Source organism: Meles meles, chromosome 19 (assembly GCF_922984935.1).
Source record: "Meles meles chromosome 19, mMelMel3.1 paternal haplotype, whole genome shotgun sequence".
NCBI classification, from domain to species: domain Eukaryota; kingdom Metazoa; phylum Chordata; class Mammalia; order Carnivora; family Mustelidae; genus Meles; species Meles meles.
In genome coordinates, this window is record NC_060084.1 from 16,608,780 (window position 1) to 16,623,446 (window position 14,667).

Here is a 14,667-nt window from a genome sequence, read left to right on the forward strand (position 1 = left end):
TCTTACCACAATCCTCAAAATCCTGTTAGCCATGTAGTCAGTCCAGTAAGTTGTTTAGAAAAGACTTGTTTTAAACAGTAGTTAACTAAACGGATCCAGTATGGCTTTCTCGAAACAGACCACCTGATGGGGCCCTACAAGGTCAAGCCAAAGGTAACTGGCTCTCTCTGCATTAAACTGTGGAAGGGAATAGGAGCCAGTACTGCTCCAAGGTCATGTTAGATACTGAGCCACTGGGGAGGTGTATATACTAAAAACATGGATCCTTATGAAAATTAGAAGTCAGTGACCCCTCCTTTCCTTTTGGACAATGTTCCTAAGCTCCTGCAGGGTGGCTTCAGAATATTCTGATGCTTCCTTACCTTGCTCTGAGCTTAACGGTCCTTACAGATGCCTTTGTAATGTAGATCGGTAACATTTGCCTGCAGCTTTCTGATCTGGGGGCCCAAGAGTATGTGGCTCCTCAGAGTGGACCTTGGAGAAAGCCCAAAATTCTGTATTGCTGACAACAGGAGGTTTACTATTGTAACCAAATCCACCCAGGGAGATTTGTCCAACTAGCTACTACAGCCTAAAGCCACAAATCTGCATTTTTAATAAAACATCACCCACCTCAGGGAGGTGCATGAGCCACAATAATCACACTCACAAATCATCCTGAGCTAAGGAACGTTTCAGAAGTCAACTGCCCTCAGAGGTCAACTACCGAAGTGAAAGCCAAGGTAGACAGAAGGTTTGGGACACAATTCCCAAGTAGGGAGGGGTGCATTTCAGAGTTCGCTTTTAAGGGAGGAAATGCCTCTGTACCTGTGAGCGGTGTTTAACATGGATGGTGAGGGCACAACATCAGTTTGAAGTGACTTCAGCCTCACATGTGAACAGGACAGTCATCACCCTGCATCCTGTCACTGGTGATGGAGAGGCATGACATCTGTGGCAGCGGTGACCAGAGCTGTGAAGATGAACCACAGCAGCCCGTTTCTTGTTAACCCGTAACTTGTCAAGGTGTCTGAGCAATAGAAAGGAAGGTTTTAAAAATAAAGCAAGCAAGGACCTGATTCAAGTAAAGGTGTCTGGAGGTAGAATAAGAAAACACAAGTAGCTAAAAAGAAATCATACGAGCAGGGCAGTGTCCTGTGTTGGCTTCTAGTCCAGTGTTCACAAACAGTAACTGGTGGCTGAGGGCACATAACTAAAGGGAGAGCCCTGGGGACTCCTGAGTGACAAAGATGCCAGCCATAGTTGCTGCCAAGGGGTCACACGGTATTGAGGCAGGGCTGATGTACCCACACTGGAGAGGAGCACTTGGGCCCGAGCCATCAAGGAGCCCAACAAAAAGTTGTCGCAATTCAGCCATACCTAACCAAATCAAAGACCACCGCAGTGCAAGGCTACTGTGATCTGAGAGTCGGCTGCAACATCAGTTCTGGACAGTTTGGGTTCTAGTAAGACCTGGAGCAATGATCATGGTTTTTGGAGTAGGAGGGGAGCTAGAGGAGCCCGAGGGCAGGCCTTTTGTGTATTCATCCGCACAAGATAGGCAAGATAGGCGCAGAGCCTCCTCTCAGCATTTCTAGAGACCCTTTGTGGGGAGAGGGGGAGTTCTCCAGATCAAGAGTCACAAATTCAAATGGCCACAGGGGCTGGGCAGACAAGCCGAAGGGATGAAGCAGCCCTCGTGGGGATGGGTGAGCTGGAGAGAGTGTTCTGCCTCTGAACGGGGCAACTCCCTGCTCAGCTGTGGCTGCAGGTTGCCTAATCTCCCAGAAGCCAGAAATCTGAATTTTTACATCAACTCTTGATTTTTCAGTGTTGGCAGCAAGCCAAACCCAACATAGCTACAGGCCATGTGGCCCACAGGCCTCCTAGTCCGCAGGAAGAACTGTCCAGGTGCCACAGGTGCAAGGCCCTGGAGGTGGGGGTAAGGGGGCCCGGCCAGCCTGACTGGAGAACGGTGGGATTGTGGCAGTTGGCAGTACCCTGGTCTGATGAAGAGAAGAGCACAGAGAGAAGAGCGGGGGGTCTCTCTCATGGAAGCAAGCATGGCCTTCAAGGAGCCCAGATAAGAATCAAAGATGCGATCACTCAGGTGGCTCAAGAGGGAAAGGATTTATTAGCCCGTTTCCAAGGCAGGGAGCCGGGGCAGTGGTGGGGGTGTGGTGGTCTCACATTCAGAGGGAAGAAAAGGCAGCAGTAAAACCCACCTGACTGCCTTCACTCATTCTGATCTACACAGCTCTGTGCTCACAAAAACCATCCTCTTGTCCTGCAAGGAGGACACAGGGCCTGGGATGCTGACCTAGGAGGTTGGGAATGGCTTGGTTTGACTCGTGGACTTCCAAGGCAGGGAGTAAATCTTGGGTTAGGAGGGACAGGCTGAGGGAGCTGCAAGCTGCCCTAAAGGTCTACAGCCCCACAGCGCGGGCTGCTCCCACCCCTTGACGCTTCCGGGAGATTTTAACTTTATTTATAAACAAGACAAAAATCCAAGCAGCATTAATTTAGGGGAACAAACAAAGGTTTAAAAAAAACCCAAAAAAATACAGAGGGGCAGGACAAGGAGTAGGTGAGCATCCAGAAGAAGAAGAGGAGGAGAGGAAGGAGGAAGAACCAGTATTCCACCCGGTGCTGAATGTGCTTCCACATCTCTGTGGCCAGGGAGGCCCTTCCTTCCTGCTCCCCAGCCGGCAGCCAGACAGCAGAGGGGACGCCGCAGTGACGTGAAGACGAGCCCTGGAGCGCTGTCTGGCCACTGACGTGGGGAGTGCCGTGGATTTATTACATCAGTCAACCTCCCACCTTCACCGTCACCAAGTGAAGAAATGTTTAACTCTCCTGTCCAAAGTCCTCTGAGAATTTCTTCACTTTCAGGAGGTCATCTGCATTCACGGTGGGCCGAGTGGTGGCCAGAGACCGGAGCATGTCCGACTGCAAAGACAAGGGCGCGAAGCTGAGGAGGAGCCAGGCCCAGGGTCCTCAGCCTCTCTATGTCGCAGACCCATGGGGTCCAGCAGGAAGAAGCCAGTGTTCCCAGTCACTCCCAGCCCCAAAGGCAAAGCTCCCTCCGGTTGCCTGGCGCCTGAATGCACGTCTCTCGTGCCAGGACCGCTCTTCCCTCTGGAGGCGGCTTGTGTTGTTCCCAAACAGGCCGACTTCTTGTCTGAGAGAATTCAAACTCCCCTCATGTCTTAACTGCTGGGAGAAGCTTGTTCTGACTACACACCCGCCATACCAGCCACACTGACAAAAACCTGCCCCAAACGACAGGCAAGATCATCAGGACGAGGAGAGGGCAAGACTAGTCCCACGAGGCTGTCTGTGCAGTGACACCAAAGCCAACTGCCGACACTCGCTGTCTCCTCCTGTGCACAAAACATGCCAAACCCACGGAATGATGTAGTCATGCCAGATGGACTTTCTTCTTGCTGAATAAAATAAAATGCTCATGCTGTGGCCTCCATCCTGGGTCCCCACTGAGTCTAACAGCAGGACCCCCGGCTACCCAAAGCCCCAAAGGCCATTCTCTGTTTCAGAGGAGCCACAACAGCCCAGGACAACCCACAACCTTAGAGAAGGGGAGAAGCCTATTTTTATTTTCAGGCCCAAGGCCCCAGTTTTCTAGGCTCTGTGTAGTCCCTCTCCCAGCTGGCCACTTACCATGCAAACCACAGGCTCTAAGAGTTTGTCACCAGGGACATCCATCCAAGTCATCTCCATGGCCCCTGGATCCCCTGGTGAGCATGGGGTCAGGAGGTCATCGATCATAACGCTAGGGTTGGTGCGGGAAGGGCCACAGACCTGAAATCAAACAGGAGTCAGGCTGCAGGGGCTCCACCTTGATGACTGGGGAAGGGATGGGATGCCTCAGATTTCTGAGTCCTGAAGAGAAGGTAGTGGGAGAGGATGAATGCGTGCCTGGCCTAGGTCATTAATCAGTCTGAGAAGAGAATGACTCCTTCAGAAGTCTCGGGCTGGCAGTCAAAAGTAGCTCACGGTAGGATTCTGGAGGTTTGTGGTCAGCGTGTTATTCCAGGCACTGTTCTCCAGAACCGCGATCTGTGGCCTGAAGTGTCTCAGTATCTTCCTCTTCCTCAGTGACTCCATCAAATATCACCACAAATGAAGTGACATCAAAAATGTTCTTCTAACCACAGTCTGCTTTATTGGCAAGAGTCCCCCAAATACCCCCAAGGCTAATTCCCTCACCTCCTTCAACTCTTGACTCAGAGATTATCTGGGGTGGCCTATCCTTTAAGAATAAACCTGCCGTGGGGTGTCTGAGTGGCTCAGTCAGTTAAGCACCTGACACTTAATTTCGGCTCAGGTCATGATCTCAGGGTTGTGAGATGGAGCAGGGAGTCACTTGGGATTCTCTCTCCCTCTGCCCCTCCCAACTCCTCTCTCTCTCTCAACTAAATTTTTTTTATTATTATTATTAAAAGAATACAACCTGCCCACTCAGCTCCGAACATCAAAACACCAGACTCCATCTCCTGCTCTGTCTTCCCCCTCATTACTCTCTAAGAAATGAGTATCTCCTCAACTCCTACAGAACAGGGATTTTTGTCTGCTGTGGTCCCAAGTGTCTCCCCAGGTCCTAGAACAGCACCAGGTGCACAGCAGGACCCTTGGCAGACACTTGACAGAGACACGCTGTGTAACAGGAGCTCCACCTTAGAGCGAGTGATTCTGTACCTGCTGATTCTTCAGACACTGAGTGGGGGCCCCACACACGACAGCACAGCGCTGACTGTGGAGGTGGCAGAGGTGACTGGCATGGGGCCATGACCTCTGGCTTCACACAATCTCAGATGGTCACACTCACGCAGGAAGAACGACAGGGAAAGAGAGAGCAGGTGCAACCCCAGTCCGTGGAGCCAGAGGGCTCACGTACTGGCCCTTGGTTCTCCATGAGACCAAAGAAATGTCCCCTGAGCAGCCAAGGAACTGGCAGAGAAAGCTGGCATCCCCATTCCTGTGACACTTTCTGAACAGCTCCTTTTTGGCTCACTCACCTATTTTTTTTTAAAGCAGGCTCCACACCAGGAATGGAGGCCAGCGTGGGCTCCCAGCCCTGATCAGATCAAGACCTGAGCTGAGCTAAGAGTTGGACGCTTCACCAGCTGAGCCACCCAGGCGCCCCTCCACTCACCTTTTTGAAGTGCGTGGCTGACTGAACTTTTCTGACCGGCTGCATGAGGGAGTCCCGCACAATGATGCTGATGTCGGCACCCGAGTAGCCTTCCGTCTTCCGGGCCAGCTCGTGGATGTTGGCCTCCGTGAGGTTGTGGGGAGTGCTCCCTAGGTGCAACCGGAACATCTGGGCTCGGGCAGCCTCCTCAGGCAGCGGGATGTAAATCCTCTTTTCAAACCTACAGAGCCAAGCACACCGCACGACTTGAGAAGAGAGGGCCTAACGGTCTTCGCGGGGAGGGGTGCTGGGGCCCTCCGGAAGGGGGCTTCACTGAGGACTCTGCTCACCACACAGACACGAAGCGGCCTCCAGGGAAGCAGAGGCTCCGCACCCACAGCCGCAGCGGCAGGAGACCACGGGCTCACTGCAGCGGGAGGAAGACCTCAGCCCCCGGCACCTACCAGGGAAGACTCACCTCCTTCTAATGGCTGAATCCAACACCCAGGGGATGTTGGTGGCACCAAGAACCAGAGTCCCGTCATTGTTATTCCCCACCCCTGTGGAGAAAGGGAAACACAGACACTGATTCAGAACACCTACAAGGACAGGAGCATCTGGGGGAAGCACCCCCACCTGCAGGGCCCCAACCGGCTCCGCTGGGCCACGAGCCTTCTCTGAAGCCCTGCCGGCCTCGGGAAGGGCAGAAGGCTGGCGGCCAAAGGCCAGGGTGACCTCTCTGCAGGCCTGTGGAGTCGGAGCCGAGAAGTGCTGCTCTGACATTTCCCCTTGGTCTCAAGGATCATCAGACCCAGCCGCAGCTAAAGAAGTTACGACGCGCTGGGCTGGCTGGAGGCGGATCGGGCCCCGGGGAGGGCACCCAGTGCTGGCACACACCCTGCATCTGGACCAAGAACTCCGTTTTGATCCTTCGGGCAGCTTCGCTCTCGTTTTCATTGCGGGACCCGCAGAGGGAATCCACCTCATCGATGAAGATGATGGAAGGCTTGTGCTGCCTGGCCAGCTCGAACAAGTTCTTGACTAGCCTGTGAAGGTGACAAGTGGGGCCGAGATCAGGACACCCACACACATCCCAGCCAAGGGCCCAGTCACTGCTTCTCTTTGCCTTTCCCACAGGCAGGTCAGGACGCCCGTCCTGCTAGGATTTCAGACTGCGGTCATCACAGATCCGCGGGCAGCACTGTGCCGTGAGGAACAGCCAGCCCAGGCGACAGCCCCCACTCATCAGCTCTGGATTTAGGACAAGTCATTTCCCCTCCGCTCAGCCTCGGTGTCATCCTCTGCAAAACGGGAGTCGGTGTGGAAAATAACTGAACCACATGAGGTCCCCGACAGAGGACACCCACCTGACACCCAAAGACTGGGAGTGCCTTTGCCTTCCCTTCACGAGGACTCCTCTCCCCAGAGCGCCCCGTCAGTCTCGGCAGGCTCTGTCAGGACAGTGTCCCACCCAACAAGCTAGCAGGATTCCCCTCCACTGGCTCCTTCTCCATGACCCCCAACAGCAGTTCCTCTGGGCGGTGGCTCAAGGGCAGGGAAGCAGGGCCTGGCAGCTGACTTACTTCTCACTCTCCCCCAACCACTTAGACATCAAGTCTGAGGAGGACACAGAGAAGAAGGTGGAGTTGTTGGCCTCTGTGGCCACCGCTTTGGCCAGGTAGGATTTCCCTGTGCCAGGGGGTCCAAAGAGCAGTATCCCTCGCCAAGGCGTGCGCTTGCCTACAACAAAGAATAAACTGAGGTGAGCTTCCTCCTGACTGGGGAAAGGGAACAGAAAATTCTACGAGACGACTGATTCTAGAAGCAAAGGAAGAAGGGGAACTGAATTACCCGCTGAGAGCCTGCTCCTAGCCCTGGCTCATGACCCCCAGAACTGTGGAAGTGCCACTGGCTACCACTGGTTCCTGACCCTACTCACCCACTGGGAGTCAAGTCAGAGTTCTAGTTGCAAAGCTGTTCCTGACACCAGAGAGGAGCCAAGGAGCAGATGGCTGTGATGGGTAGACCCTCTCCACCGAGAGCCCTGAGAGGGAAGGTTGGGCCCTCACCCTCTGAGGGCCAAGAGAGCCGAGTGGCCGGCCATTTGCTCCTGAACACCTTCCGAGTGGGAGCCCTGGGCTGGGTTCCTCGGAAGCCTGCTATTTTTCCATTTGGGCCTAAAGCAGCTCTTACCTGTGAACAAGTGTGGGAATTTAATTGGCAAAATGACAGCTTCTTTGAGGGCCTCCTTGGCTCCCTCCAACCCAGCCACATCACTCCACCGAATGTTGGGCTTCTCCATCACAACAGCACCTGCAAGAGGCAAATAGAGCCTTAACCCGGAGCCCGAATGATGAGTGTGAGCTGACCCTCCAGGGGGCCCTTGCCACATACCCCCACCCCCACCGCCGTTGGGGGGCGGGCCTCTTACCCATCAGTTGTTCTTGCAATTTCTTTTTCTCTGGATTATCCCCTTCGCTGTCACTATCACTGCTGGGGAAGGAGACAGAAGATGACAGGCTAAAGCAAGATGCAGCTGGCAAGAAGGCTCTGAGAGCAAGACCAGGCTCTGGCTGCCGGCCCAGTGGTAGAGAGCCGCTTGCCCTGCTCAGCAGTGGCGAGGGACCTCAGGGAGCCTAAGACCGCCTGTAACTGACACTCCTCTCCGCATCTCCAGGAAAACACTCCCATGACCCATCCTGTTTCTTCATTAATGGAGTAAGAACAGAGACGTGTGTTCTCTCTAGAAGGCTGGTGAGGGTTATACACTTTGGCTGGAATTCAGGAGCAGCTGGGCGGGCAACCAGAGCTGTCACTGGCCTTTCACACAGATTCACAACTAGACAGCAAGTGGCTGTGACTCAGAGAGGAGGTAAGGTTTAAAGCAGGGGACCTGGGAAAGGAACAAGGTCACAGGTCTCACCCCAGGGCCAATCCCTAATGGGTCCTAAGTGATCAGCCGTCCTCAGAACTCTTCCAGCCCCCACCAAAGATGCTTCACCTCCTGCCCCCTCCTCTTCCGTTCCCAGAGTATGTCTGGCTCTCTGCGGAACCTGTCCGTCCGGGGACAGAGCCCATCAGCTCTGGGGGGAGCGGCAGACACACCACCCACCTCTCTCCTGCTGCGTGACCCTCCTGCCTGGGCCCACCCCCTCGCCTCCAGGATACCACTGGCCTTTATGCTCAGACTGGAATCTCTGTGGTGGGCAAAGCACACACGAGGTGAGGGGCTGCCGAGCAAACACTGGCTTTGGGGTGGGACACAGAGGCCCTGTGTGTGGGTCCAGACTCCAGCCAGTGCCAGCTCTGTGATCTGGGCCATCGCATCTGTCAGATGCAGCCAATGACTCCGACCGTCACAGCAGCTGGCACTTCTTCCATCCTTACTGCCCACCACGCTTTACTTTCAGGCCTTGACCCGCATCATCTCACCCCCCCTTCAGAGCAACACTGGGCGGGAAGGAACGTTATCTTTCTTCTACAGATGAGAAGCCTGGAAGCAGAGGGGGTCATGGCACGCGTCCATGATCAGCCGGCTGGAGAGTGGCAGTGGCGGGATGTACCCTGAGAGTCTGAGTGTGGAATCCAAGGCTTGTAACTTCCCTGCTGGCTCACATTTCACTCACAGCTTTCGGTGCGGATCCAACCAGACACCGGTCATGGAAACACTCAGCACCAGGAATGGCCGCAACACAGAAAAAGGACACACGCTCCTGGGGTCTCTGGTCCCGGCAGGGGTCTGCCGCTCCTCCGTACTCACCCCTTACTCTCACTCTGATTTTCTTTGACTGGCTTCTTGCCATGCTTCTCTTTGTTCCGTAAATAATCCTTCAGCTTCTCCGCCCGATCTAGGTACTGCATGCACTTGGCTCGAATGCTCTCCTTGGCCTTGTCGCTGTGTGCCTCATCTGCAAAAGGGGAAGTGGAGAGGGTGTGCCCACCTGCTCCGGCGGGTGTTCTACAAGCGCTCGGCAGGCAGGCTGGGCCCTGCGTGACTCACATTTGATAGCATGTAGGAAATACTCCACGGCATGCTGGTAGAGCCGGAGGGCCTCCTCGTAGTTCTTGGCTTTATCCTCTTCCGTGGCTTTCGTCACCAGATCAATGGCTTTCTGGAAAGGCGAAGCAAATACCTCAGATACCTCAGTGCTTCCCAAGAGACCCAAGAGCCCTCGTGGTCCCAGGGCAGCAGGAACCCTGCAGATCTGTTGTTAGATGCACACAATTATGTCGGCCTCTTTTGCCGACTTCAGCTAGAAAGATGTTGAAAGGGAGCTCTAAAAGACAGCCATCCCTCTTCATAATACACTCATACAGCTGAAAGCCACCTCCTTCTCAATTTCACTCTGGATTTCAGTAAGTGGAAACCTGACCAAGTATCTCAGGTTAGGGCTCAAGGGCAGAATCCACTTTCTATTCCTTGCATCAAGGGAAAGAAGAGTGGCCCTGGACCCAGCGCCTGGAACAGGGGAAATGCCAGAACCAACTGCTTGGTGTGCTGCTCAGCGTGAAGGCCAGGAACCGCACTTGCCCTCGAAGGCCAGAGACGAGCCAGCCCTGAGTTCTACCAGATCCTCCTACTGGCCCAACCCGCTTCTCTGTGGTGAAAAGAGATGGTTTTCCTAAATTTGCTCCTTAGGGAGGGGATGCTTAGACACATGGATCAGTATACCAGTAGTTTTAGTAAAAAAGTGCTTGCTGGCACACAGTTAAGTGTCTAACTCTTGGTTTTGGCTCAGGTCATGATCTCAGGGGCGTTGAGCTTTGTGCTCAGTGGGCAGTCTGCTTGAAGATTCTCTCCCTCTGCCCCTCCCCCACTGGCATATGCACATGCTAAAATAAATAAATCTTTAAAAAAAGAAAGAAAAGGGCTTGCTTACTCCAAAGACATATATGTATTGCCAACTGAGGGGAACGGTCCTCTGGAATCTTCTAAGAACTCTGTGAGGGTATTTTTGTGATTCTCACAATTCCTGGAGGCCTGTGCTCTAAACTCAACTCAAAGCACGCTGTATTTTCAAGCAGCTGCCCTACACCTACATATCCAGTTTTAGAAACCGTGGCTTCACCAGCCCAGGAAGCATTACCAGAATTACCCTCCTCAAGCTGATCGGCACTGGACATGAGGCCGGCAGATCCCACCGTGTCCACACAGTTCCGTCCACAGCAAACAATAAACCTCCTGACCAGCTCTTGGCTGGGCTCAGGCATTTGTGCAGCCCTTCCTCCTCTGAAAGTCGCAAGTCTCAGCAAGACACGGTTACCTCTACAGAACTGATGGACGGGAGTCAGTTAGGCCAAGATGATGATAAATCAACTCACCGGGTTGAGGAGATGAGGAAAGGTCAAAGTGTTGGCTACTATTTTCAAGCTCAGCTACCCCCATTACCTACAAATAGGGAATGACCAGGAGCCCCGAACCTTCTTGGATGATTAGCTTAAACACAAGCTTCGCAGGTCCACTCTCCCCCAAAAACCTGCTCTTCTGATGAGACAATCTCCTGTCCCTGATGGCTTCTCTTCTCCAGAACAAACATGCCCAGTTCCGTGGACTTTTTCACTCTATATGCCTCCTTGCTTGGGTCTGTCCTTTGGAAAGGCAGGGCTCAGAACAATACTCCAGGGATGCTCTGCTCCCCTCCCTTCGAGATACTTTACTGATTAATGCACCTAAGAGCACAGTAAGTCTTTCTGGCAAGTGCATATGACACTTCACAGCCCTCAGCTGCAGTCTGAAGAATAGTTTTGCATAACACAAGGGTGAGGTGATAAAACTGCCAGCCTGGTGCATCTCTAGTAACACATATGGCAAGGATGAGGGTGAAGGACAAGGCTGAGGAAGATGTGCTAACAGAAGAGCTGGCAAACTGTAAAGGACCAGATGGTCAATAGGTTAGACTTGCCTGACCACACAATCTCTGGAGAAACTACACAACTCAGCCTTTGTAGGCCGAAAGCAGCCATGGAAAATACGTAAATGAAAGAGCAGGAATGTGTTCCAATAAAACTTTATTTATAGACACTGAAATTTGAATTTCATGATTTTCACGTGTCATGAGATATCTTTTCCCAGCCTTTTAAAAACAAAAAACCTACGACATTATGTTAAGTGAGAGAAGCCAGTCACAAAGGACCACATATTGTATGATTCCAGTTACATAAAATACCCAAAATAGGGACGCCTGGCTGGTGCAGTTGGTTGAGCATTGGACTCCTGGTTTCTGCTCGTTTGGTGATCTCGGGGTCATGGGATCGAGCCCCGAGTCTGCTCCATGCTAGTGAGGAATCTGCTTGAGTTTCTCTCTCCCTCAGCCCCTCCCCCTCTCTAAACTAAATAAATAAATCTTTTAATAAATGAACAAAGAAATAAAAGTGCCCAAAATAGGCAAATCCATAGGGACAGAAATTATCTGAGTGTTTGCCCAGGGCTGGGAGAGATACAAGGTTTGTGGGGTTGATGGTAAAGGGTGTGGAGTTTCTCTCTGGGGTGATGAAAATGTTCTGAAAGTGTGATGATGGTTGCACAACCTGAATAGACTAAAAGCCAATGAATCGGATACTTGAAATGTGCCAACTGTATGGTGAGTTATAGCTTAACAAAGCTTTTATTTTTAAGATTTATTTATTTATTTTAGAGAGAGAGTGTGTGAGCAAGGGGAAAGGCAGAGGGAGACAGAGAATCTTCAAGTAGACTTCCCGCCGTGCATGGAGCAGGCGCAGGGCTCCGTCTCAAGACCCTTAGATCATGACCTGAGCCCAAATTAAGAGTTGGAGGCTTAACCGACTAAGCCATGCAGGCGCTCCTTAATAAAACTTGAACAGAAATGGAAAAACATTCTTAGCTCACAAAAACTGGGCAGGTGGGATCTGCAGCCAAAGTTTACAAACCCCTGTGATGACACATCAGAGCTTCTGCTGGTGGATGGTGGGGTCTGGCTTGGGACTCTAGTTCATTCCTGGCCAAGCAGCCCAGTTTATTCCATGCCTCTGTTCCCACTTTTTCCTCCACCTTCAGGTGTCTGAATGCCACCCATCCTTTCTGGATCCAGCCATATGCCCCTTCTTCCACGAAGTCTTGCCTAACTCCTTCACAGGCTTTATCTTGAGCACTATGTAGCAGACATTGTGTTCAGAAGACTTTACCTGAATTACTCAATCCAGAGCCACTGTCAAAACAACCCTACGGGGTATCACCCCATTTCACTGACAGGAAACCCGAAATTCCAAGATCAAGTAACTAGCCCAAGGTCACATGCGACCGAGTGGCAGAGCCAAGACGGAAGCCCAGGTCTGAGGCCTGGGCAGGTTTCTGTTCGCCGACCCAGCAGGACCGACAGCACCTGGAGAATGGGTCAGTCACGCATCCAGGTGGCGCCGCCCCAGCACCACCAGGCAACACCTGGGGAATGAATGAAGGGTCGTGGGCCGACAGGAGGAAATCCAAGCCTGGGGAAGGAGCGGGGACTCGTCCTAAGGGAAGCAGGAGGACGGAGAGCAAGCAGTCCGACCGCGGGGCCGAGCTTTCCCGGCGGCGCCTGTGCGGTCCGGCCGCGGTACTCGGGCGCCGCTGGCTGCACGGAGCGGCCTCGGGGCTCGGCCTGGCCGGACGGGGGGGTGGGGGTGGCAGGGGCACGGGAGTTCTGGACGGGAGACGGCCCGTGGCTCCGGGCGCGTGAAAACAGAAACGGGCGGAGGCGGCGACAAGGCGGCGGGGAGAGGGCCACTGGGCCGGGGTTCCGAGCAGGCCGCCCGCCCGACTGCTGGCTCGCAGGCCCCGCCGCGCCTCCTCCGGCCTCCGGAAGCCGAGCCCCGCCGCACCGAGATACCTGGAGGGTTGACGTTGTCATTTCATCTCCTGGGTCCGCCCCACACCCCGCGGCGCTGCTTGCGGCCTCAGTCCGGCCCCTGGGAGCCGAGCTGCTGCGTCGGGCGCAGGGAGCCCGGCGACTTGGCGCTGGGCGCGGGCAGGGTGGCCGCTCGCAGCCGGAGCAGAGTCGGAGGGCGAGCGAGGAGCGCGGCCCAGAGCGGTCGGGCCTGAGCCGCGCGACTGCCCCCCGGCGGCCACGGCTGGCACTGCAGGCACCCCTCCCGAGGCCCAGGGGCGGCCGGGACTAGGGCCTGGGCGGGGCTGGGCAAGGGGCGTGTTAGGGGCGGGGAGCTCAGCAGAGGCTAGGATGAGGTGGGGGGGCGGGAAGTGGGGGCTGCGAGGGCGGGGCCAGAGGCAGGGCACCTGGAAACCTCAAGTCCTCAAGTCCTAGATCCCATTTCTAGTAAAATAGCTCCTGTAGAACAGTTTTTCTTGCACAGTAAACCTAACTCCCAGAGCTTTGGATTTCTTATGTTTAACAGAGTGTACTAATAATTAGTATCTACCTTGTCTGGCTTTTGGGGGGAATAAAAGAGCTAGCTACTGTAAACACAGTGTACCCCACACTGGGGATTCAGTCTCTGTTAACTATTGTTATTTATTCTTTCTTTCTTTCTTTTTTTTTTTTTTTTGAGAGAGAGAGAGAGCATGAGCAGGGGGAGGAGCAGAGGGAGAGGGAGAATCTCAAGCAGGCTTTATGACCAGCACGCAGCCAGAAGTGGAGCTGATCTCAGGACTCCAAGATCAGGATCTGAGCAGTAATCGAGAGTCAAGTGCTTAACGAACTGAGCCACCCAAGCGCCTCCTCTGTTAACTATTAATATGATCCTGGTGGTTCAGTCTAAAGTCAGCTTTTGGTTTTGTTTTTTAGTATCAACCCTGCTACTTTTCTCTTTAGGAAAGTGGTTTTCTTTTCTTTTTCTTAAGATCTTTCTTTCTTTCTTTCCTTTTCTTTTTCTTAAGATCTTTCTTTCTTTCTTTTTTTCTTTCCTTCTTTCCTTACTTTCTTTCTTTCTTTTTTTTTTTTTTTTTCCTTAATTTCTGCACCCAACCTGGGGCTTGAACTTACAGCCCAGAGATCAAGAGTCTCATGTTCTACCAACTGAGCCAGCCAGGTGCCCCAGGAAAGTGGTTTTCTTAAATTTCCAATGCTTGGGGGCTTTAGCCCTGTGAACTTTAATATAGTACATCTGTGCCATTTCTGGGGATATAGCAATGATCAAAACAGTTCTAGGTCAGCCTACTGTTTGAAAAGAAAGATGATGTTCATCAGGAAAGATGATATAATAAGTGTGTTGAGGCCCATCTGTGAAAATCCACGTACTTTGTGTGCATCTAACAGGCCACTTGCCCAAGATAGGTGATCAGCAAAGGTTCCCAGGTTCAGAGCCGAGGTTTGAGGCAGGAGAAAGAACACTCCAGGTTGATGAAACAGCCTGTAGAAAGGTGGTGAGGCCCTATGGAGGCCACTGATGGAATTTAAGAAACTGGAAGAAGGCTCAGATAGGCAGAGAGCAGAAAGTAAGTCAAAATGAACTGATGTGGGGGAGTTGGGCAAGGCCTGGGCATTTGACTATGGTAGAGATTTTGGGTTTTATCCTGAGGACAGTAGGAAACTGTTTTTTATTTGTTTGTTTTTAAAGATTTTATTTATTTATTTGAGAAAGAG

General features: G+C 52.9%; 1 protein-coding gene across 2 annotated transcripts; it reads right to left on the reverse strand.

The window, feature by feature from the left end:
* Nucleotides 1-2,094: 2,094 nt before the first annotated feature.
* On the reverse strand, nt 2,095-13,154 carry VPS4A (vacuolar protein sorting 4 homolog A). 2 transcript variants are annotated; one of them, XM_045986845.1, is made up of 11 exons: nt 12,958-13,154; nt 9,132-9,243; nt 8,892-9,039; nt 7,563-7,621; nt 7,325-7,444; nt 6,715-6,871; nt 6,029-6,177; nt 5,610-5,691; nt 5,153-5,372; nt 3,658-3,798; nt 2,095-2,928 (listed from the first exon to the last, which is right to left on the reverse strand). In XM_045986845.1, the coding sequence occupies exons 1-11, from the start codon at nt 12,976-12,978 to the stop codon at nt 2,827-2,829; spliced, it is 1,311 nt and encodes a 436-aa protein (XP_045842801.1). In that variant the 5' UTR covers nt 12,979-13,154; the 3' UTR covers nt 2,095-2,826. The 2 variants fall into 2 exon arrangements, with proteins under 2 accessions (XP_045842801.1, XP_045842800.1); XM_045986844.1 differs by having other exon boundaries at nt 7,563-7,624; nt 12,958-13,152.
* Nucleotides 13,155-14,667: the final 1,513 nt, after the last annotated feature.